This window comes from Diadema antillarum, unplaced genomic scaffold, assembly GCF_040938485.1.
Source record: "Diadema antillarum isolate AM-2024a unplaced genomic scaffold, OU_Dant_1.0 scf00000072, whole genome shotgun sequence".
Taxonomy (NCBI): domain Eukaryota; kingdom Metazoa; phylum Echinodermata; class Echinoidea; order Diadematoida; family Diadematidae; genus Diadema; species Diadema antillarum.
The window spans coordinates 2,154,234-2,179,738 of record NW_027270961.1 but is presented as its reverse complement, the minus strand read 5'-3'; the positions used below and the strand labels follow the sequence as shown (position 1 = coordinate 2,179,738).

Sequence of the window (25,505 nt, the reverse complement as noted above, 5' to 3'; positions counted from 1 at the left end):
AAAAAGATTGTTAATACATTCAATGCAAAATAATGAAATGGATGCTTTCCAAAGTGCTAATTGATGAACCATTCTGGTCACCTGGTCTACGCAAGTTCATTCTTTGTTTGAACATGACTGATGAATTCCATAAATTGTTATGTCGGGTAAGCTGAAATACCCTCTCTCGCTTGAAAACTCGTGGAGTGCCTAATCAACTGAGAAAGAAGAAAGGTCATTTGTACCGATGTGCCCATGAGCTAACCCCGAACTGGCTTATTGGTACAGATGACGATGGGCACATCCAGCCATTTCTCCCTTCTCTCTATGCTGGTAATGCGTCTGCATTTTTAAAAAGTGAAAAAAAAAAATGGTTGTAAAAATAAATTCTGCTACTGTTATGGTGAAGTACTGAGTTGTTATCATCACTTTGTTCATGTTGCTTTAGCGTCAATGTTTAACCTCATTATAACAATAGGGAGCTTTAGATTTGCGGCGCGGAGGTTTGAGACGACGAGTGCGTTGACCGTTCTCCTCTCTCCCTGCGTCGTGCTGAAAAGTAGTAAGCTGTTTTAGATGACGCCGAGACGCAACCTACAAAAAATAAAATGACGCCTCAACATGACCGGTGCATCAAGTAGCTCTCTACGTCTTTAATAGACCGGACGTAAAAATAGCACAGAACGCGTAGTGAAAACTCGCGACGACGCGAGCTATAAATAAATCGAGTTTGACAAGCGATTTTGCGCATGCTCAGAATAGATTTTTCCCCCTCTGAACGTCCCCGTCGCGAAAATCTAAAGCTCCCTCATAAAAGATACTGGAGTACATTGCCTACTGTTGCACAATCAGCAATTGTAAAGTGACAATCTTTGGAATTCTTCAGCTGACACATACAAAAATAAGATTATAGACATACAAAAGATGGCTGAGATTTCAAGACACTTTGGTTTATTCCAAAAATAGAAGCAAGAAACACTGAGATAGAAATAGTCATATCAAATCAAGGTGATTGACGAAAACTCATGAAAATCATACAGACATCTGATCAGCTGTGGTTTAAAGCGGAAGAAGGAAATTACTCTCACATTCATTCAAACGGATCTTTCTTTTGTTTTCCAGACATACAGAGACGAGAGAACACGGCAAACAGACAAGAGCTTGATCTATCAAGGTGATGAATGAAGACGGACACTTCAACAGGAACCACGTGGTGAGGAAGTTTGATCTGAAAGTCACGGGGGACATTACCCGACAAGCAAACTACCGGGGCAGACATGATCATCTTGCTACATAAGTCAAGGAGTCAGGTGATACGGGAGAGCATGATATTGTGGTATGTTTCCCTCTAAAGGGCAATATCAACAGGGTGCCTCAAACACACCTGGTTTAGGTAAGTGAACCACATTTGTGAATATATACATTTAAGTGACAGGGAACACCAATTTAGGATATGCCCCTAACAATATGGGCATCAAAGATGCCTCATTTTGATGACTTTGAAATGCAAGATACTAGTAACTTCTTCCATTAGAATAATCAATCATTTGTCCCCAGCATACTATAGCATATCCTGCTACATTCTCAATCAATATCCTACTTCATATTTCTACATGGCTAGGGAATAAACAAAAAAGTACTGAACATTAACTTCCCTTGAAGTCAAGAAAGAAAACATTCAAAGTCTGTGCAGGTGCTTGCTTGCCTTGCAAGATGTTCAGCGAAACATTTTCCTCATGAATACCTCATTCAATTACCCTGAGGGACTGCTCGTGCTAGAATGTTCTGAACTGTACAAGCTTTGTCAGAAATACACTGATACAATCTCTGCTCCACTTAAGTCTTGCAAATGGATTAATGTAAATTGATAAATCTATTCTCTTTTTACATATAGATTTCTGACTATACACATGTATTCAAATCATATGCTACATAAACATCTTATCATTATGAATATCAATGCCACGAATCTAAGAGTAAACCACAACCACATCAAACAGACTAAAAAATAAATATAGATCTTCTTTTCTGCATGACTATAAAACTTGTAGAAGCTAAGCTAGAATCTGCTTTCCTTGACATATGGTGAAGATAAAAAAACTGGTTACATAGGCTTGAGACTGCTTCATCCAATGTCAATTCTAGGAATACACAACAAACATGGAGAGACTTGTGGGTGTCATCATCCCCATGACAACGGCCACATCTTGTAGCGACAAGTGAAAATGAACTTGAAATTGAAAAGTGAATCTGAAAAAAATGAGAGAAAAATTATGATGTGTTCCTGTATGTTGTTACGAGTGATCAAACCACCATGGACCTCACAATAACAGGTAGATAAGAAGCAAAAATGGCTGCCTTAACGTCACTATTCATAATGACAAATAAATTTGTGAAATTGGGAGCAATAACAGCAGTGGAAATGTAGCAAGCTTTAGATCTGTAATGTGAATGGTAAGATGACACCTCCTCCTCCTGGGTTGGGCAATGAATACAGCTGTCTCAAGCATGTGCAGAACATCACTTTTTGCCTAATAGTGTCGTCTTAGCTTTTGCATCACAGATCTAAAGTTTACTAACATTCCACCTGAACAAGACGCAATCTAGAAGGATTGACAGTCAGCAAGTAACAAGGATAAATACTGAAGAAATCAATGTGGAACCAATACGAACAGACGATAGCAAGTAACAAGGATAAATACGGAAGAAATGAGGAACCAATATGAACAGATGATATGAAATGAGCAAATTGACAACACAGAACTGGCCATCACAGAATAGTACTGAAGTAGACTAAACATCACTTTGTGCCTGGAGACTACCATTGTTGCATACAACACTATCGCTACCAGGATTTCTTTCAGCTTTTACACCCAGATGTAACTTGATAGAAAACATTTTAAAGTTGAGTTTGCTAGTGACGTCCAGCCATTCAAATCCTTATCACTCCATGTCCCCTGGAAAAGTTAAAATGGTTGATTCATTGAATGAAAGCTGCTCACACATAGAGAATAGATATCAGACTATGAAACTATCAACTAAACTTGTTTGCATAACATTACAACCTGAGTGAAGTTGTAACATTAACAATATATATCACAGAGACTAGTTGGTTGCATAAAAAAGAAAATGAGAACAATCTCTTTTTTTTGTGAAAATGTACAGAATGCTGGTGGTAGTAAATACAGATAAAAGACAGCTAAGACAGTAAAAGTTACAAACAAAGAACCATATGTCTGTTGGTTTCGGACACAGTGACACATATACACTTATATAAACACTTGACTTCTATAAATTCTGCAAGAATTTGATGGCCGGATATTATGGAGAGAAAGACATTGTAAAGAGCAACACCATTAAATACACTTAGATGTGGTAGTACACTTGTAACACAATGAAATAGATTCTGACAATACTCATACAACTATACACAGTCACCATAAAAAGTAATCCTATATAGATATCATAGCATCAAGGTGATTTAAGCAATTTCTAGAAATCATTTATGTTACACCTTTTTCTATAAATCATTTAGGCACATATTTTCAAGGTTGTTTGTATACCTCAAATTCATTGCATAAAATTACCATTTCATGATTACATTTTTTACAGTCAAACATCGATAAAGTCAGCTGATCTGCAAGGCTGAATTTACAGCACAGTGCTGCAAAAGAATACAGAACGTGTTAATCAAGGTGATTCACAGTCATGTTTTGAAATACTATTAAATGTAATACAAATTAGGCAGTTTATGTCATTTCAATCACTGAGCAATTGCTTGATTGTGACATCAACAGCTCTAAAACCACTACCAAAACACATCCAAAACCTACGCAAGGAAAAGAAACTGGTAAGTTGTTCTTCACTAAAGGCAGTCTGATTGGACAGTGCCATCATTTCAACAGCAGCGCCATAACAAGTGTGTACAACATTCTCAAGCACAGAAGAGCTACAGGTACTACCCATGACTTTCATGCCAGCTATGGCATTTACGGTAACAGCTATGTTTTCCAAAATTCAGCCCACAGATATTTGATGCTTTAGAAGTAGACCACACAATTACAAAATGGTTTAACATGGACTGGAGTTCTCAGAGGGCAAGGAAAGACTTCGGGTGTCTTATGTTAGTCCTGCGAAGTTACACTGCCCTGCTTCATGTTTGATTTTAGTGTAAGTAAGCATACTTAACTTTCTTCAAGTAAACAGGTTAGTAATATGCATGAGAGGCCAAACTTACACATCACTTCAACACTGTTACAATGCTCAGTCACACTATTTTTGTATACACGAAATTAGTTTCTTATAATATGTATCTAACCTGAAAAGGAATTATATCCCAGGCACGCAATTAAAAAACAGACCAAAGTTGATTTTAGAAACAGCTTTAAACAAGGAAGCAAATGTTGATCTACCAGGTTGCAGAGAAACGGTGAAATACCTCTTGTGGTGTACAAGCTTAATTTAGCATTATGTTTCAATCTTCAATTGCAAACTTTAAGAAAAAAAAAAGTAACTGAAGAATTACTTGTACGACTGATTCATTAAATATCACATAAATTTGAGGTCTGATACAGAACTCTGTTATTGGCCTTCAATGAATGTACATCTTTACTAATAACTAAATAACAGTGACTCATATCATGATGAATGTCTAACCTTACATCCGCTATAAAAGTTAGTAATTCATTGAAAATTTTCACTCTGCAACTCATTAGGTTCATGGAAATCTAGATTGCTTAGAATGTTACCATCTATTGGAAATAACACATTTCAAAGCATTTATGCAAATTCTTACAAAAACTGTCATCACCTCACAAAAGGCTTCAAAATCAGTTAGCCTTTTTTTTCTCTCTCTCTCTCTCTGTCTATCTCTATCTCTCTATATATCTATCTATCTATCTCAAGAAAAAAAAATACAAGCTTTGATATATGTACAATATTTACAACTGAAATGTGGGACTCCTTAGATGTGACATTTGAATGAGAAAATGAGAAAGGAAGGGAATAGATATAGCAGTATGCAAAATTGTTCTGACAGACTTGAATCATTTCAAAACTGTGATGTCACAATGATTGCTTTGTTTCACCCTGCTCCTCCCCATGATTGGCTGTGAGTTGAGACCAAAGATTCTACAACAGAGCATGTTACATCAAAATGTCCGATAAGTTTGAGACGCTTTCATTTAAACTCTGCATCACACACTGCCCCCAATCATGTGGAATGGAAGCATACTAACTTGTAACTCTGTGAACAAATGTCATAATTTGGGGACAGAGCCTTCTCAGCTGCTTCCACTAATGTTTGTGGGATCAACTTCATGGTCATATCCGTTCTTTGCGAACACTAGATTCTTTCAAAGCTAACCTGAAAACAGTCCTCTTCACATAAGCATATAGTACATAGCGGACGCAAGTTTTTAATTGCTTGTAGTATAATCATATTTCTTCCTGCTTCAAAATGCACCCCAGAATGTCTTTACTAATAGATGACTTCATAAAAATGTCATGGATTATAATTATTTTCATTATCACTTCACTGAAGGAGGAACAGATCAAATAGTCCTAGTTTTGAACAATGCTTTCCGCTTCCAAATTGCATGAGCATCTATTATTGAGAACAAAAATGCTGTCCCATGGAAGCAGAATAAAAGACTTTGCAGCTGACAGCAAGCACACAGTGATAGCAAGGTGATATTTGCTTTCAAATGAAAGAAGAAAACCTGGTCTGATGAAAAAAAAAGAGACTTGATTTCATGAAACATTTGTTCTGTCTGATGAGGCTTCATGAAAATTTGATCCCAAATCATCTTCTGTCATCACAAAAATGATAAAATGACCTAAGTAACATCAAGATTTTTCAAACATTTTTTTATATTTTCCAGAGGCAATGCTTTTAAATGATACATAAATTGTCTCACTCCATTAAGAACAACCTACAATAGAAATGGTATGAATGCTGACTGTTTAAAAAAAAAAACAGCTTCGCGACGATTGGCTCAGAATTTTAGTTATAGTCATGCTGGAGACATAGAGGAGGTCAAATACTGTAAACCAAAAATTTTTGCATGCAAGAAATTTTTGTGAACTTCACGAGGAGCCAAGGTTCCCAATATTGAAATGCACACAAAAGTTCTTGTCTAAACTTATGCATTGAATGCCACTAGCATTTCACGAAAATTTCATACTGCAAATATTTCTGGTTTTACAATATTCAAACAACATAGTAACATACTTGAGAAAATCCAAGCAAAATACATTTTGCAACTTGGTTGGGAAGTATTTGAACATCAAACTCTTGGACAAATTTCAGCCATATGAGCTTATTTGCAGCTGAGCCAGCTTTACTGTCTCTGAGTTTATCGTAGTGACGTAGTGGCAGATTACATTTGTCTGTATATAACGAAGCATCTTTAGTAAACTTGTATGAAATCTTAGTGTGTACATGTGTACAAAACTTGCAAAGCATATCTGCCGGGTGTAATATATTAAAATACTCTGAAGAACAGTTCAAAAAGGTGGGGCAAAAGTAACAAATTATGGACTCTGAGCAAGTGTGCTTCATCATAAATGCTAAGTTAGACTGTAATATGAAAAGTTCAACCTAAAACTTACAATGAGAGATTGTGCCATGAGCCTCAGCAGTGTATTTACATGGAAAAGTTACCATATTCCCCATACTGTTATGCGTGACTATGCTCTACTGGCCTATGCGGCATTACTTAAACTACCGGTAATTCCTCTGCTTACTGCTGCATTTAAAAGAAATAGCCTTCTAATCATGCTCTCTTAATTTTTACGAAGCAATCTCAACTTCTGTATTTGCACAATGTGACCAGTTTACAAGGTATTGCCAGAGCCCATGAAATCCCCGCATAGGACTCGTGGCTTCAGCAGCAGAGTGGTCAGCGGTCACTCTGTGGTCAGTTCTACTTTTTCTTTGGCCTCTTGGTCATCAGGGGTGAGGATACCTTCTTCGAGGTCAGGATAGAGGCGGGCTTCTGGAGGACGTGACTGAGGACCTCGTCGATGACCTGCAGCGTCTGTCTCGTGATGGGATACGACGACGGCAGCTTCTTGATGATGTGGGGTGATTGCACGTAGTACCTGATGTAGCAGAGACAGCGAAATAAACAAACACATCCAGAGACTCCAACTCTCCCGTTTTCGACGGGAGATCTCCCGCCGAAAACCCATTTTTGCAAAATCTCCCGTTCTCCCGTTTGAGATTTAATTTCTCCCGCCCTGGCTCAATGTCTCCCGTTGGAAAGGATTTTTTACTTATTGCTATCGTATGTTGCAAAAATAAGCCTTAGATAGCACCAGAGAGCATCTATAACCCTAGGAACTTCGCGCTTCGCACACATAAACTTGGGTCTCCCGTTTGCTAGGAGTTTCAGGCGGGAGAATCTCCAGATCAGAAGGTGCTTGGGGTTGGAGTCTCTGCACATCTCTCATTGTGGGATGAGACTAAACATCATGACGTAATCATACCCAGTGAAGAGGTTGATTCGCAGCAAAGCAGGGAAAGAGTGATATATATCCATCTTCAACTTCAAAATTTCATTATATTCCGTGAAGCATATTTTTGAGATTTTAATGGCATTATTTACCATTTGCAGATGAAACAAAAACCAAGCTTTAGTGCTTCAAAATAGTTCTAAAATGTGAGTTAGGGATACGAACAACCATTGTAACAATGTTAATCAGTATCATCGATGTTAAGTAAATTGTTAAATATACAAAATGCGAGCAAGTTATAACAAATTTGTTTCCAGAATAAACCATGAACAGTTATGGTTTATTGAGGAAAATAGTCATATCTCCTAATATTTTAGGCTTTATTGCAAAATTTTTAATATGGTAGGATGTTTTGTGATACAACTGACCTACACTTATGCATCAAATGTGATAACTCGAACATTTTTTTTAAATCACTGCTCCCAATGGTCAATAGCACCTTTAAGGTGGCTATTCTGACGAGAAAGTAGCATAGAAACCTGGTACCAATATTTTGTCTCCTCATTGACAATGTTTGCTGCATAACAGAATACTATTGCATATCAGAACATGAAATATCACATTATATCAAAACTTTGGAAAAATATATTGCATTTTGACAGCAGTATCATTTGTTGATTAAAATCCATCCAAATCATGTTAGCCTAAAATTCAGGACATCACTGAAAATACCTCCTACTGCCAGCTTCTAATTTCACATTAAGTGCTCATTCATTGAATTAAAAAAAAACAATCTTATCCCACGGTTCATGAATGTTTCAGCCCCTCAGCTCCAGAATTTCAGGCATCGGAACACACTGCCACACCACAGCAATACATCCAAGTTTTAATGGCACTCAATTAACTGGTGGGACACGCAAACTTTGCATACATAGTTCACAACATAAACCTTATATTAATGCTGTACGAACTCCAACATATGGTGTGATAAAAAAACTTCCTTATATCTAAGATCTCCACTGCTAGGCAAGATGCATGCTTTCAACAAATACTGCATCATCAAGTCGCCGCATGCTGATTGAAGAAACTCAAGAATTATTCTTGGACTTGTGCAAATTTTGCTCAGCAAACCCACCGTCCGAGAGCAATTCATTAGCAAGGGTTACTATAAGTCTTGTTTATATAATACAGCATTGGAAAGCTGAAGGCTCATTCATATCTGTTCCGGACAGTTCCATAATTCAGTATCTTTAGGCACACTAATGTGCCCTTCCTGTTTCAATATGTTACACAATCTCGTAACCCGACTGTGAGTGCCAAAAGCTTGCGAAGTGGAAGTGCAAATAAGGCGTTGGTACAACTTAATTATCATTAAGTGTGCAAGCATGCTGCTGTACTTTACCGTCAATATTATCATCTTCACATACGGCAAGACAAGCACTGTGCAAATTCCTGTGGCTTTCCGGCACGACACATCTGTTTGCACTGCCGACTCACTCGACTCACTCTGCCCTAAGAATTCAGCAGTTTGCACTCTACTCCCGGATTTGTTGATGGAGCATGCTTGTCAGTTATGTTGTCATGGCAACCACAAACACAAGTGTGCGTGTGTGTGAATGAGCTGCCAGTGAGCAGAGCACGTAGATTGCCTTGTGCCCTCTGCTCACTCTTCTCTTGGCAGATGTGATTTCTTCCAATGATTTAGCAGAGATCTAAGGAATTTGAAGACTCTAAAAGAAATCAAAATCCACACATGCTATGTGACTAACCCTAGGGAGTGATTCTATATGTAGAGGTCTGATTTTATTATGTGGTTTTAAAAAAAACTTTGAAAAATAATTGACTTATCAAATCCATGCATTCTGCACAAGTCTCTAAACTGATTAAAATGCATCACCACATGGTGAAACTGAAGGTAGCAGTCTAGAGTGTGGAAGTTTATGTTTCTACTAATGATAGTTGGATGCCGTGAGGTGCTTCTATAATCTGAACTCATACTGCGGATGAGTTTTGTGACAAGGAGGATACCAGCTTTCCACGTTCTCTTATTCTCGTCATCTAAATCTTCAATTCGTATCTTTTTCTTTGCAGATGCCCTGTTAATGAAATCAATGTCAAGCTATGTGAGAATGCCAACAAGTGCACTAGAGAAGAGAAATTTTGATGTCCATCATATTCAGTCTCTCACGAGTACAAAAATATATCTCTCTCTCCCTCTCTCTCATATTATCAATCTCCCTCTCTTTCTCTCTAATTTCTCTTATTATCTGTCTCTGTCTCTCTTTTTCTACACACACACACACACACACACACACACACACATATATATATATATATATATATATATATATATATATATATATATCGTATATACATATCACCTTTTTATCTCAGATCTCCCATCTCTGGTAGCAAAACAGGCCCTTTTTGCCTTTCATCTCTTGTAAGATTCTCCTCTTAAAAGATTTACAATTCATCCCTTTCAGTTAAGCATCTGACTCAAAACCTTGCATGGAATCGATCTCTTCAATGTTAGTTCAGTTCAGTTCGCTTGGAATCATGTAAAGGGTATTTCCACACCATGTTCAAGTTGACGTTGATAAACAGGGTTAAGATCAAATGCAAAGAATGGTACAGATTTCATAAGAACTGGACATAAGGTAGGAAAGTTACAGAATATCAAATCTTAATAAACTTTCATGAAACAGCTAGATGACAGTAATTGAATAGTCAAATTTGAGGCAGTAATGACTTCATTTGGTCTGACAAGTTTCCCACCAACCTTCTCTCAATATTTCTTTGCTTATATGAAATCACTGAGGAAAACTCAAATTCTTTGCATCCATTACTTTGTGGTAACCTAGCCATGACTTTTAGAGACATAAGGGCTGAAGCTTCTAACTTAGCCAATATATGATTTTCATATTTTTGTGCACAATTCAGTGGTAGAGGTGTGAGTTGAGACAAGATCACCTCAGCTAATTTGAATAAGTAGTTGATACAAACTTCATGGTTTCATGAAAACATGTAGAGCTCAAAGATTTCATGACTCTATCATTTATGTCTAAATCTGATTAGATATGGCAAGTCTCTTCTGATTGCACTCTATTCATCTCTAGTTGCTTTGAATATGCTCTGATACTGCACTTTACAAACAGCACCCGCCTTATCCAAGAGTTGCTTCCAGATTATCCCTACTCCTCACAACGCTTCAGTTAGCCCTTTAACAATGTGCTTCATTCAATATTTGCTATGCACGTTGAAGCGCTTTGTTCACTGATACAGATACCTGGCTAATAATTGTCTATGAATAGAGATTACCTACATAATAAGCCTATTTCTATCGTGTTACCTTAGGTGGCTCTCTGTTGGACTGAGGTACATTGTTACATATAAGTGGGCTTGCGCTAACTTTTCAACTACAAAAAAATTGTACGTTAAATTTGGAGGCATTACCAAAATGGTGATGAAGGTGGGCTATAAAGTGCCTGGGAACATAAAGGCAATATTATGAGGAACTTTGAGGAAAATCTGGTGATATAAAGGAAATCATATAAAAATGTCATTTAAAAAAAATGAAAAGTATGTATTCTCTAGTTGTGATATTGACATATGATTCTCCCTGTTTTCTGAAAGGGTAAGTGAAGTGCATTTTTATCATGCCACAAGCATGAAATAGGTTGAATTCTCTATATAGTTTGTTGATATCATTGTCCATGCATAAAGTTACAATATGTTGAAGTCTTCTCATCCAGTGATGGCTGTGCCAAAGACTTAAAAACTCAGAACTTTTGAACAAATTGTCTGATTTTCCTCAACTTACTAATACTGCCGCACTCACTGAATTTACATTTATAGTGGGGTATTATTCTCCTCTAATGAGCACGAGACACCGTGCACCTGCAGAAAGATATATCATCAATCATGAGGAGATGGAACTGTCTCTCTCTCTCACCTAAACTCCTCGTTGTAGTTGGTTCTGACGTGGGCGGAGACGGAGGAGCTGTACTCCAGGAGTGTTTGGAGGACAAAGAACTGCTGGAAGAGGAGCACGGCGTCGCTAGGCGTCAGCTTCTCATGCCGGGAAGGCATCAGTAGCTTCATGGCCTGGGCGAGCACTCGCTCCACGTAGTTGAACTGGAGAAAGCAGAGCAGACATGGGAGGAATGGAGACGGAGAATCTATTTTTAACCATCTCACGACCACCAGGCTAAAATCACATCGACTTTGTATGTCATCATGTTGCTGATGGGACTTAAGGAGTTAGACTGTGTCTGCAATTTCTACGCATACCGTTAAGCTGTATTTCATGTTCAGTGGGAGCAAACAGAACAAGACATCCATGTGTTCTATACACTAGTATACTAAATGAATAAGGGTAAGATGTATGCATCATTAGATGACATACTCTTACAATATCATATCACATTTTACACACCAGTGACTTCACAACAACGTTTGGCAAACTCAGAATTACACATATTTAAAACATTAACAATTAGTCAATGCTGCACTATATGCACTACATTATCATCGTAAAAAAAGAAAAAGAAATGGAAGGCTATGCATGTACTACACACAGTATCTATTGGACATACAGTAGGATCAAGTATTAAGATTCACTCTGATGAAATAGAGACAATAATCTGTTCTCTACAAAGTAAATTCCAGGAATGTCATGTATTTCAATATTTCAGCTGCAAAGTTTTGGGTCATCATCCTTATAGTCACAGTTTTCAGAAAGAACTGACGACAAAGCTATTGGTGTTGTGATTTGTGTATAAGAAAAAAAGATGACTTTATTGTACGGTGTATATGAATACCCATTACTTTGTTATCATAACAACCACTGTTGTTCTGGTTCAGCTACACATAGTTAAATATTGCAAAATTGTGGCACCCCTGTGTAGATGCTGCTGCTGCTCTTAGTTTTTCATGAAGAAATCATTGTAGGGGATTCTTCAGCATTGCAAATCTTACAGCCCTACAAGGCCCCCTTTGCTAGAGTCAAGGGGTACACATATGACTTACCAGAGTAGCTTGGGTGGTTTCCAGGACCCTCACCAACCAGCAAATGTTGAAGAACTTGCCCTCATCATTTCCCCAGTTAGACTGTACGCAGATCAAGACGAACATAAATATATGACTTTCGAAGTGAAAACTCCCAGGGGCAGCTCATACTTTATTCAAACCTACTGATGATTTACTCAGGCAGGCCCGGTGACAAAATATTTCATACCCTGCGGCACATTACAGTATTCCGCTTACCTTGAGCAATTTGAATGATCTTTTGCACATTGAACAAGGAAAAGTAGAAATTACGCGGTGCGTAATATATGTCCCCGCCGGAAGTAGCATTTTGTAACAAAATGTACAATAAAGGTCAAAAAATCAAGGTCAAAGGTCAAAGAAGTCAAAGGTCAAAATTCTGTGTAGAAGTGTTGAAGCCCTCACCTAGTGCCATCACATAAAGCAAACGGAATCGAAATCGGGTTAGAAATGACGAAGGAGTAGCATTTTGTAGCAAAATGTACAATATAGGTCAAAGGTCAAGGTCAAAGGTCAAAGAAGTCAAAGGTCAAAATTCTGTGTAGAAGTTTTGAAGCCCTCACCTAGTGCCATCACATAAAGCAAACGGAATCGAAATCGGGTTAGAAATGGCGAAGGAGTAGCATTTTGTAGCCAAATGTACAATACAGGTCAAATATCAAGGTCAAAGGTCAAAGAAGTCAAAGGTCAAAATTCTGTGTAGAAGTTTTGAAGCCCTCACCTAGTGCCATCACATAAAGCAAACGGAATCGAAATCGGGTTAGAAATGGCGAAGGAGTAGCATTTTGTAGCAAAATGTACAATACAGGTCAAAGGTCAAGGTCAAAGGTCAAAGAAGGCAAAGGTCAAAATTCTGTGTAGAAGTTTTGAAGCCCTCACCTAGTGCCATCACATAAAGCAAACGGAATCGAAATCGGGTTAGAAATGGCGAAGGAGTAGCATTTTGTAGCCAAATGTACAATACAGGTCAAAAATCAAGGTCAAAGGTCAAAGAAGTCAAAGGTCAAAATTCTGTGTAGAAGTTTTGAAGCCCTCACCTAGTGCCATCACATAAAGCAAACGGAATCGACATCGGGTTAGAAATGGCGAAGGAGTAGCATTTTGTAGCAAAATGTACAATATAGGTCAAAGGTCAAGGTCAAAGGTCACGACTGAAATTCTGTGTAGAAGTTTCAAAGCTCCCATGTAGTGCTATCATATAAAGCAAACAGAATCAAAATTGGCTCATAAATGACAGAGAAGTAGCAAATTGAAGATTTTGATCACACACGGATGCACACACGGACGCACACACGGACACACGGACGGACGGACACACGGACACACACACGTACGGAGCCCGTTTCATAGTCCCCTGCTCGAACTCGTTCGGCGGGGACAAAAATCAAGTATTCCTACCTGGTCATCCACACTTTTTGAATACTTGAAAGGAACACTTGTTACTAAAAGAGGAGGAACTAAAGTATATTGGAGTATACTTGTGTAGCTCTTACCTTGAAGGCATATACTATTCAATTCATGGTCTTTCCCTTAACCCATTGAGGATGAAGTCCGAGTATACTCAAGAAATGAGTGTTGTAGTAAAATCAAACTGTCCTCAGTGGGTTAATGACAATTATACCATAACAGGTTATACCTCATTTACTCTACACTGTTCCCTCAGATCTTCCATCCACCTTCTCCCTTATGTGTATCAACACATAGGGCAAAACTTTACAGCAAGAGAACTTTCTAAATCCGTACCCCCCCCCCCCCACCCCACCCCAATCCTTTTCAACTCTCTCGCTCTTCACCTTTATACCTAATCAAATCTGGGTCAGTCCAAGAAACACATCAAGCAGTGTCTGTTCTCCCAATCCTAGCTGTAATTTGTAATTGCCTTGACAGTTTGTATTTCTAGTAAATGTTCCCATGGCTTTGTAGCTTCTACCACTTTTACCTGAGGACAGAGTCTAAAGAATTTTCTATTTAGTGGTATTTAAGACATCTTGCTGTAGTTATCATAGCTACTATCTGATTGTTACTGAAATAATATTCCTTGTCTCTCAGTACTGAAGAGAAAAGGATTCTTGCTGTAGCCTGAGTGTACTTAGACAAGAGAGGGCGCAAGACTTCCCCCATTCTCACCTGATGGGCGATGAGTATCAGCTCAAAGAGAACGATGGTTGATGCATTGGTCAGCTCCTGAACCAACTTCGCCACCTGTAGGGGGCAGCAGACAATACAAAGGAGATACTGTCACACAAAATGTCTAGATATGATACACTCTCCAGTACTCTAGCAAATCAAACAAGCTGAAACATCCCATGGTACAATGCATATTAGAAGTACTCTTTTCTTTTTTCAGCTAACCCTGTCCTATCAGTCATTCAAAAGACCTAAATGTCTCATTTAGCTTTGTATTCAATTTAGCTTTGCCAAAGTTTTATGACAGACTGTCTATTCTGTGTCTGAAAAACTTTACATCTCTGTACCATTGTACAAGGTATCTAATATCAGTGATTTTTAAAGTGACAATATACTTCAATCTGTGAATGGTGCAAAATCTCTTTACTTGACCTTGTTTTCTAATTAATTGCCAAGATACATGACAAGGATGGAGGATTCTTGCAATATCCAAGCAGTAGACTGAAACTGAAAGTTTAAGGATTAGGTGCTTGAGCCCTCTAGTGCTCAAAATAAACCAGTTTGCAGCAAACCTATTGAATGCTCTATGCATACTCCTGGACTGGGAGGTTTTTAGAGAAGTCATACATGCTCACACTCTCCATATCACCCTTCTCCCCACTCCCTACCCCCCCCCCCCCAAATGACACAGAGGTGAGGGGAAAGTCCCCTTTTCACTATACTAAGATCTTTTGACACTTTTTTGTACTTTTATCCTCCCCTTTTTTCAACTATCTTATGAATTCTGAATGTCAGAGAAACATAATTTGGATAAAATGTCAGAACACACTACAAAACAAGAATCTCTTGAGTATAACCAGGACCAACAATGGCACTAAAACATACCAGTATAAAACCTTTTATACCTGGATGGCTATGCATCAAAGCAATAACACATGCATCATGAAAATGAGGATAAACCCCCTCTAAAAACAGAAAGTGAACAAAACAAAACAATGAAAAAATCAAAGAGAAACAAAACAAACCAAAACCAAAATAAACAAGATGTATGGCATGTATGAAATTGCAAAACAAGGATACCGATGGATTGATGAAGATGACTAGAATGATATATAAAATCTTGCATGTTAACACTTCACACATTCTTAGAGCGATAATTATAACCTTTAAAGGTTATGTCAGCTTCCTGCTATTTGGTACACCACACAAACAACAAATGTCCTTTCCATATACAGCACAACACACAGGCTCTTATTAGGGAAACAGGAAGGAAAAATTCTACCACAAGCAGATAAGAAACTCTGCATTCAAAGTACACTAGTACTACGATACGAGCACAGTCACAGCCTTGTGAAGTGACAATGTCATATCCAGATCCTTTGGTGAATATATATATATGCCTTCGGGGAATCCACTGATATTTTTTTTTTGATCTGTGGCAGAATAAATCTATCGTCATCAAGCCCAGTCTCACTGGAAATATTGTGACAATAAACTCCATAATGTTTTACCCCCATCCATTCACACTGGGTGTTACTGTGGTTAAGAAAGAGCTGCTTTATTTTGAATTTTCAGTACTAAGTTGTCTCTTTTCTTCTATCTTGATACATTAATGTTGGTGTGAATGGTCTTGTTGTGACACTGAATGACTGCGGATTTTATGCCATCAGGACAGATTATGATTTAGAGGATTCGTGTTCACATTGCATATTACTACTACACTATGCCAATGTGTGTGAAGGGATTCATGATAAAATCCTAAGAATTTACACTGCTGTCAAGCTAAGGACGAAATACTTCATGGATTATTTAACAAAATGGCATTCAAAGGATCAAATAACAATAATACAAAACAATAACACAAGGCTTAAGACAGGTACATTGTACAATCTACTGATATTCCTATATTATGCTTTGATAGAGCATTAAACTGTACATTTCTAAGTTTGCAAATTATCATTTAAGGTTCCTTTTTTTGTGTGTTGAAACATCTGCTTCAATTACACCTTACATGCAATTATCATGTGCATTAATGGAGACTTTTGACCTTTGACTTTAATTTTTTCAAATAATTCTACTTCTGCAAAAAGCATCATGAAAATAATTTTTTTTTTCATCCATTGCTGCTACAGTAGTGTTGTCCTGCAAAATATCATATATTGTACCATGTATTTATCCTTTCTGTCTGCCTATAATCTATTAAATGACTTTTTTAATGTTACAGATATAAGCCCAAGACCAAGTTTAACTGGTAATGACTTATCTTTTCAACCCATCACAGGATACTGCATGTTTATTCCTACAAGGATATGGATATTGATTTCATTCATATGCGAGAGAATGAGAGTGAGACACATTCAGATGTTATATACACCTCCAAAGAGGAAGTATTACGTATTTTATCAGGCAGGCTACACATGGACAGAAGTGCACACAACGACACAGTTTCCTACCACAAAGAAACGGATGATGACACGAGTTTGAAAGGGAGGAGCTCACATAGCATTCAATGGTGAGTTTGCATGACTTGGACTGTATGATCAATGCTGTTTGTGTGTGTGTGAGTGCGGGTGTTGTGGTAGACCACGAATGCCTTACATCTCACAGACATATATAGAACATGGTAGTTATGGTTTTTGACAGGGAAGAAGTATTCTCCTATAGAATGGAAAACTGCTTCCTAACATTTGAAACTATATAAAGAAAGGGAAAGAGGAGTGAGAGTTAGGAGGCAGCTTGTGAAAAAGACAAAGAAAACCTGATGACAGGAATATGAATGTTGTTTCCGCCTTAATCTCTACAAATCATTCAGGATGACAGCACCTCAATATGGCACCACATGACACGACTGGATATATTTGATTAAAGGCAAAACATAATTTCCATACGCCTGTAAAAAAATGGCTGATTTTTGCTCTAGAATGGAGACATTATGTATGTCAAGAAATGAGTGAAATAATGCTGTGATAACACAAATTCAGTTGGGTAATAATGAAAATGAGAAATACTAGCCAAAAGCATTTACTGGAAGAATTACAGTCGCAGAGCATACTGTAAATGATCATGGCTGCTGCATAATCTTTCATAATAGATTATCAATAATTGACAACTCAGGGAAACAGCAGTATCTATGGATCTTCCGCGCTAGAGTGAATCGGCAGGATACACCGCGACTTTTATTACCATTTTACCCTTGTGATTTAAAAATACATTGTACTCCAAAACAACACATCATCCTGGCAAATCGTATTAGCCAGGCAAGATTCTTGGTAAACCCTTTTGTTGTACTACAAGCAAATTCCAAATGGTGTAAGATGGATTTTGAGCCCTTCTGAGAACTATGTTTTGCAGACAAGTCTCCTAAATTTCTCCTTGCTTTGTAATTTGCATACAATAAAACAGACATGCTTTGGGTTTGTCTTGAATCTGTACGAGGTGACTAATTTCTTCTGTCTTGATAAAGAGAAAGAACATTAGTGCTTTGTTTTCTTAATACATATTCCTGGAGACAATGTATCTTTGAGGGAAACATTGCTACTTTGTAGCCCATCATATGAGCAAGAAAATTAACCCATTTAGGACGGGCTGATTTTGCTACAACACGCATTTTCCATAGACACTTGCCCGAGTATACTCGGGACTCGAGACCCATCCTCAACAAGTAAACAAGGAGGTACAATTTCAACGCTTTGAAGGATGGTAAATACTGAAACTTATTTGCTCTTAAAGGGATCGTACAGTTTTGGTTGAGACCTAATTTCAGGTTTCTAACATTTTTTGGTGAAATAATGAGAAACCTCTTATGAAATATAAAAGAGCATGTGATTCTATGAGGAATTCAACGTTTATTTGATGAAAATTGGTTTTGAAATGGCTGAGATGTCTAAAAAAGAGCGATTCTAAGAAAGTGTGGGACCCACACTTTGTTACGATCGCTTTGTTTTACTTTGTTTTTGGATGTTTCAGCCATTCCAAACCCGATTTTCATCAAATAAACTTTGAATTCCTCTTAAAATGGTATGCTCTGTACTATATCATATATGTTTTCTTGGTATCTTGCAAAAACTTAAAAGCCCAATTTTCATCTCCACCAATACTGTACTATCCCTTTAACCTTCTATACATTTGGCAAGTGGGTTCAGAATTTGGATGTTTTGCTCTATTGAGTGGCTGCTGTTGTCAAAGTATTTTCGCCTTTCCGTTGACTTTCTTTTGACAACTGATGCGCGAGTTGCTTTCATCAATAACTTTCAGTCTGTGTTACAGTTTATGTTGTACTTCTCAAGGAAGTAATTTCTATTGATACTAACCCTCTCGGTAATTTTTCTTGGCATGTATTGACATGAGAGCTGTCCTGAGCATGATATCCGTACAAGGACTTGTTGATATGAACATAAACACACAACTCCCTATTACTGGTCTGTAAGTACACATTGGTTCAAATCACAGCCACATATGTTATACACTGTATCATTCATCTAGTAACACACACACACACACAAAGATGACTGGTATTTTGGTGATCAGTTTATCTCTATTACTAATGACTGATGTAGCAATTATCAAACACATATATTAAAGGGATGGTATAGTTGTGGTTGAGATGGGGGATTCAGATTTTAATTGTTTGCGAGATAATTAGAAACCACTCATGGAATATTAATATAATATGGACTGGCCTTGAGGGGGATACAACATTTATTGCCTGAACTAGAACTGTATACAATTCTAGTGAGGGCAATCAATGTCATATTCCCTGAAAGTAGACAGTCCATATCATTATTATTACCCATTTCAGGCATCTTGAGCAGTAAAATAAATCATTACAATATAAACTTTTTACAACTTCCCAATTCACAGTAAAAATCTACTCGGCAACAGCTCAAGCTCTACACCAAACTGCTTGCTACATCCCTATTCACAGCTCAGGTATGTGGTACGCGTATAATAGCCAACTCACACAGGCGCAGGGATCGTCCTCTATTTTTACGTGTTAACCTATGAAAATTTGCATTCTGTCGTGAAACTCGGGTATGTGGTGCACATAGAAACAGCAAGCTCACACAGTAACAGCGATCGTCCTTTAGTTTTATGTGTTAACCTACGGGAATTTGCCCTTCGTAGCGAAACCACTCTGCGAGAAACTGTCATCAACAGCAAATTTTCCTCACTGGGAGCTCAAGTGCCCGGATACTATATTCACCTTGTTTTTAACATGCAAATCCCACAGGCGTTTGCCATAGAGGGGAATATGAGAAATTCACCCCTTTTCTCCCTGCTTGTGTGCAATCCCGTGCGTAAGACGAGGGGAATACAATTTTGAAGAACCACAGCTCAGATGCCTGATAAGGGTAATAATAAAGAGCATAAAATTCTAAGAAAACTTCCAAGTTAATTTGATGAAAATTGGATTTGAAATGGCTGAGATATCAAAAAAACAAAGTAAAACGAAGTGGTCCTAATCAAAGGTGGGTCCCATCTTTTATTAGGATCTCTTTGTTTTGGGACATCTCAGCCATTTCAAAACCAATATTCATCAAATGAACATAAAATTCCTCTTAAAATTGTATGCTCTTTAATATTTCATGAGGTTTCTCCTTCTCTCTAAGAAAAGTTGGAAAGTTGAGGCCCAATCCTAACCAAAACTATACCATCCCTTTAAGTAGTTCCTCTTTCAATAAAACCTTTGCACAGGTATGTCTTGTTTGTGTTTGATAAGCAACCCTCCTGTGACATGATAGCTGCCATGTTAGGTTTCTTGAATGTTTGCACAATAAGAAGTTCTTGCTCTTGGGATTTCTGGTCCACCAAGTGGATTTCTTTCTCTGATGAATGTTGGTCCTAGAATGAACAAAAGATTCTACATCATGGACCACTTATAATAGCTACATGGTGAGATTTTACTAGATTGCCTCTTAGACAAAGGAAGCAAAGAAGTTGCTCTCAAATCTTCTAAAAATGTTCGACAAAGCAGACTGCAAGACGAAGATAAGACAAATTCAAACTTGAATGCAGATTTTTTTTATTTTTTTTAAACAGAAATACTGAAAATTGATACTCCACACTGAGCTAATGCACAAATAGATAAACATCAATGTTTACTTTCTGGAGTATCGCTTCTGAACTATTTGACTAATATGCCGAGGATTAAGCAGCATGAGACATGAATTGTGTGAAACAGCAATGATATCTTAGAAATTACACAGCAAACAAGCAAAGCCATGAAGAATTTTGGAAGAATCATATAAAGCTAAAAAAAAAGGGCAAATGGCCCTGACAACACACACATAGATGTAAATACTTGCTATAAAAGAAGAAAGGATCAATCAAATAGCATCATACCGTCAAAACATAACTCTATTGGTAGAAGAAATAAAAACTATGAAAAACTAATAAAACGATGGTTTATTACAACAACAAAAAACTTCAAACAAAACCCAGGCAAAAGTGGGGGAGATACTAAGATGATCACAAAGATGTTACTTTTTACAAGTAAGAGAATGTAGAAAGAACTTGATGAAGCTTTACTCATTTTCATTCAACCTAAAACCGAAAAAGGATATGGTGGAATATCATCACTTTTTACATAAAAATCGCATAGCATCAATATTTCTGGGTTACTTGGACAAGTGTTAGTTACACAATCATGTGAATAATTATGTACAGTGTAGTCACTGACATGGTTTCCTGTTTATATTCCTGAATCTTAACTGCAATGTAATATCCACCTTGGGACAGTGAATAAAGTAATCTGTGGGTCAATTTTCTATAACTGATAGAGAAATGAATGCAGGGTAAGTACGCAATGATGCGATTCATGGGAGAGATGAATTTTGCTTGTTAGATGTATACCAGTCTTTTTCAACAGACATAGTTTTTAAAGACACTAATTTACTGCATCACGAGGCAGCGGATAGAGTACAAAAACTCATTATGAAAATGGTTCTCATATTGCAATATTCACTAAATGGCTTTTTGGGTGAGTAGTCAACACTTTTCTCTACAATGTACTTCAGAAACCAGAACTAAAAATACAAATTTATGTGAAGTTAACCTTTACTCAGTAATGGGGGGGGGGGGGGGAGGGGGAGGGGGGAGGGGGGAGGGGGTGGCAAGGACAGACAATTTGCCAAAGATTTACAAGGTGTAGCTTTCTTGAATGGGTTGTTTACTTCAACTTCCATTAAATATGTGTAAAGGGTAGTTCATGAACAGATGAAAATGGGTCTTCATTTTCACAACTCTTCTATACCATTGATTTAAGGTAATTGTATGCCTTGGTATAGAGGAAGAAAAATATGGAAATGTCATGTTCATTATTACTGACAGAAAGCTGAGGGGCATGAGGTTACAAAATTATTAGACACTACTGCAAGTAATACTGCATTGAAATTTTAGCAAATTATGCCTTCATTTCAAACAATTGGCTCCTGGGTTTGAAGCAAAATACAGGTTTATCAACATACAAAGATCAAGAATAACTGACTGCTCTCGATAAGTACCATATGTAAAGTTGACTCTTTACTCAAACAGACTTAAAGGTATCCATTTATATTGAGTAATAAAAAAAGAAAAAATGGATACTATGGTGCATACTCATGTCACAGGAATGCCAACTCCTGCTGAACGAGGTACTTCTAAGAACATCCTTCCTTGTATAACAAATATGCACAGATCAACACTGTCTAAGTTTTCATGATTGAATCACATTATTTTAAAGGGTAGGTTTTAAGTGACTCTTTGCTCTCCACTTTTGATTTTCTTTCATGTGTGTGTGTGTGTGTGTGTAAGTGATGCTGAAGTGAATTTAGGAAATAAGGCCAGGGAGGGGGTTGAAAAATTGTGGCTGACAGCTCTTATTATCAGACACTAGGGTGGTATGATCACAAATTAATAATTATAATGATAATTAGCAATGCTTATATGGCACATAAAACATCTAGTGTATAATGTTCCTACATTGTATGTGCTCACACAGGCCCTTGAAATTTTAATGATTATTGAAAACAATAACAGGATAGTGAAAGGAAGCCAGGTGGAAAAAAAAACCCAATATCACGATGTATTTCTCGTTTGCGATCATACGAGAGAAGATATCACATCACACGCATGCAACCTATATTAAGGCATAGAAAGAATATCAATATAAACATTTCTCTGTGAGAAAATATCCGATGTCACACCAATTCTCACAAACTTGTAACAAAAGTAAAACTAGGTAATCCTGTCTGTATGACCAGTTTTTGAGAGGATTATGTTTTCAATATCTTTTTAAAACCTGTTTATCCACACGATCCTGTTTACATAGAAACTGTGTAATGAGCCAGCCATGCTAAATCCAGCCAAATTCTCTTAACATACTAAATTTCATTTACACAACCAGCTGAAGAGCTGAAAGCAGGATCAATCTACTTGCAAAGTTTGCAAAGTAAAGCCATTTCATTCAAAGATTTCAGTATACACTGAGAACAGGTTGCTGTGATAAGCTTAGCACACCAACACATTTTTATTCTACAATGTATAGAGAATTAATCCTGAACTCCCTTTCTCATTTCCTACATGAATTTCCTGAATGAAGACAATTCGAACAGGATCTCCCTAAGAACATATTTACTTTGTTTCAAGCCCTCATACAGTTGCTAACCACCAATATTTGCTAACTCCCCAGAGTCCATTCCTTCACTATTATCTCACAGTACAGGGTACATATGGTACCATGTGTGATTTACTCTGAACAAACTGCTACGTCATTCACTGCACGTGCCTTAATCACTTGTAAGTTGCAGACTCTTAAGATTTCATGTTCCTTTTCCGGGATCGTACAGTGTATACATTGCATGTACCTAAAGGCCAAATACAGTATGGCATATGACCTTTGTGTTGCCATGGTGATATACGGAAATAGCTGGATCAGTATAACATCTTAGTGTAGATTTTTTTTTTTTTTTTCTGCTGGTCCTATGATGTATACACTCCATAAAAAGTATATGAAGAAAAAACTTCAAATTCTGTCTGCATATGTGCTGTGTGAGATTTTTTTTATTTCTTTTAAAACAACAAGATTGCAAGGTCATTATGTCGACCAAATGTCTGACAAAGCCCCTGGCTTATAGTCTTAATACAATGCAGCTGTACTACTTTGACAGTCTGATTTTCATCTTCTACAGCTAATTAAAACTACTTTATCATGTCCATCTTTAAATCATCAAAGACGCTTGGAGGGCACTATGAACTTTTTATTCTCGTAATCATTATCACTATCATCATCATCATCATCACCACCACCACTACCAATGCCATCACCATCACTGTCTTCCTCCTCCTCCTCCTCCTCCTCCTCATCATCATCATCATCATCATCATCATCACTGTGATTAACATCTTAGTTTGTCAACACTGGACAAGCGAAGACATTGTTGCAGCATCTGTCTGCACAAAAAACCTATACACACGTCATACATTTGGTGAGCGCTACACTGTATCAAAACCAGAGCAGGCTGCGTATCAAAGCATGTATCTCCTCTACAACCAGCTCACTGGTATTATAACAGTGAGAACAAATATTATCACTTTCTGAGAAGCCTTTGGCAGCTTGGTGATGGATACGATACGGTAAACATGATGCTGTCACCTACCAGTTTTTGCTGCTAAAGGCACTATCATATTTTTTTGGGTCAGATTTGTAGCAAACCTGTTTGGCATCATGGCTTCAATACATTAAATACATGATACCACACAGCTAAAAACAAAAATGAATAAGAAAAAAAAGAAGGAAAAGAAGACTTAACTTATTTCTACACTATGTCAAAAGCAAACCAACAAATCTACACAGAAGAAAAAGACTGAATCATTTTAGAATTTAAAAGAGAGAGAAAAAAAAAATATGAGAAAGAAGGTAAATACTGATGACTTGTGCAAGGTCTTCGAATTGTGTAGGGCTGATGAACAGTGACATACATTGTAGCACGCACACACATAATGATGGGCACAGACAATTGTTCTTGATTAATGATGCAACACCAGCACGGGCTCAACCCTGCATTCCGCTGTTATTTGATGAGATGGAAACACATTTCAACTACAGTGCAGCCTTTTCCCACGAGAGGTGGCAAAACACTCCGGCAATATTCATTGAAATCATCACGTAGTAGCTGAGTGATCTAGCAAACCTGAAATAAATGAAAACGACAGCTTTTGGAGGAGCTCTGTGTGGGTCAAGGCAATAAGAGATTAATTCCATACATCTGATGATGCAGTAATAATGCATGGGAGTGAAGTGCTCACGCTATGATGAACACAGTCTAGCAGAAAATTAGCTTCAATAGAGGTGTGGAGATAAGATGAAATGGTGAGAGATAGATGGGCAGAATTGGCTGTGGACAAAGCCTTGTCTTTAAAGAGAAAGTGGTGTCTTTGAAAGCAAAGTAAGGGACTGACAAAAAATTTTCTCATATATCGTTCTATTCAATATGTCAATTACAGATGCTAACACTCACCATTTCATAAAGTCATTTCACTAAGAAATATTAGACATTCTAAACACGAGGTCCAAACAATTTTATTCCAGGTTTATAAATGTCTCTTTTGTAGCAATCAAAGTGCACTATCTAACTGCTTTCACCCCCTTTCTTCTTCCACTTATATTTCATGAAGTGACAAAGTTTATCAAAATCACCTCGCTATTGTACCATATATTGGTAGCTTTCAAAATCAGATATTAACATCTCAGAGCAGAGGTAATTATATTCCCATAACTTCCCTTTAACATGGTGCACATAATAAATGAGCCATGGATCAGCCAATTCCATGCCAGTGCTCGTTTGCTGGACACAGGCTATCTCTAGATCACCTCGCTGAATATCATTTATTCAGCATAATCCACAACACGGACA

The 25,505-nt window shown here is 37.4% G+C and overlaps 1 protein-coding gene across 1 annotated transcript in view; it reads right to left on the bottom strand.

Annotated features, from left to right (window-relative positions):
* Nucleotides 1-6,771: 6,771 nt before the first annotated feature.
* Nucleotides 6,772-25,505, bottom strand: part of LOC139717224 (uncharacterized protein C12orf56-like) — a 43,424-nt gene continuing 24,690 nt past the window's right edge. Inside the window, exons 8-11 of the mRNA XM_071628726.1 lie at nt 14,614-14,688; nt 12,469-12,549; nt 11,393-11,574; nt 6,772-7,083 (exon numbers count right to left, since the gene is read on the bottom strand). Coding sequence (XP_071484827.1) covers nt 6,906-7,083; nt 11,393-11,574; nt 12,469-12,549; nt 14,614-14,688 — 516 coding nt within the window. The 3' untranslated portion in view covers nt 6,772-6,905. The remainder of the gene's footprint in view (nt 7,084-11,392; nt 11,575-12,468; nt 12,550-14,613; nt 14,689-25,505) is intronic.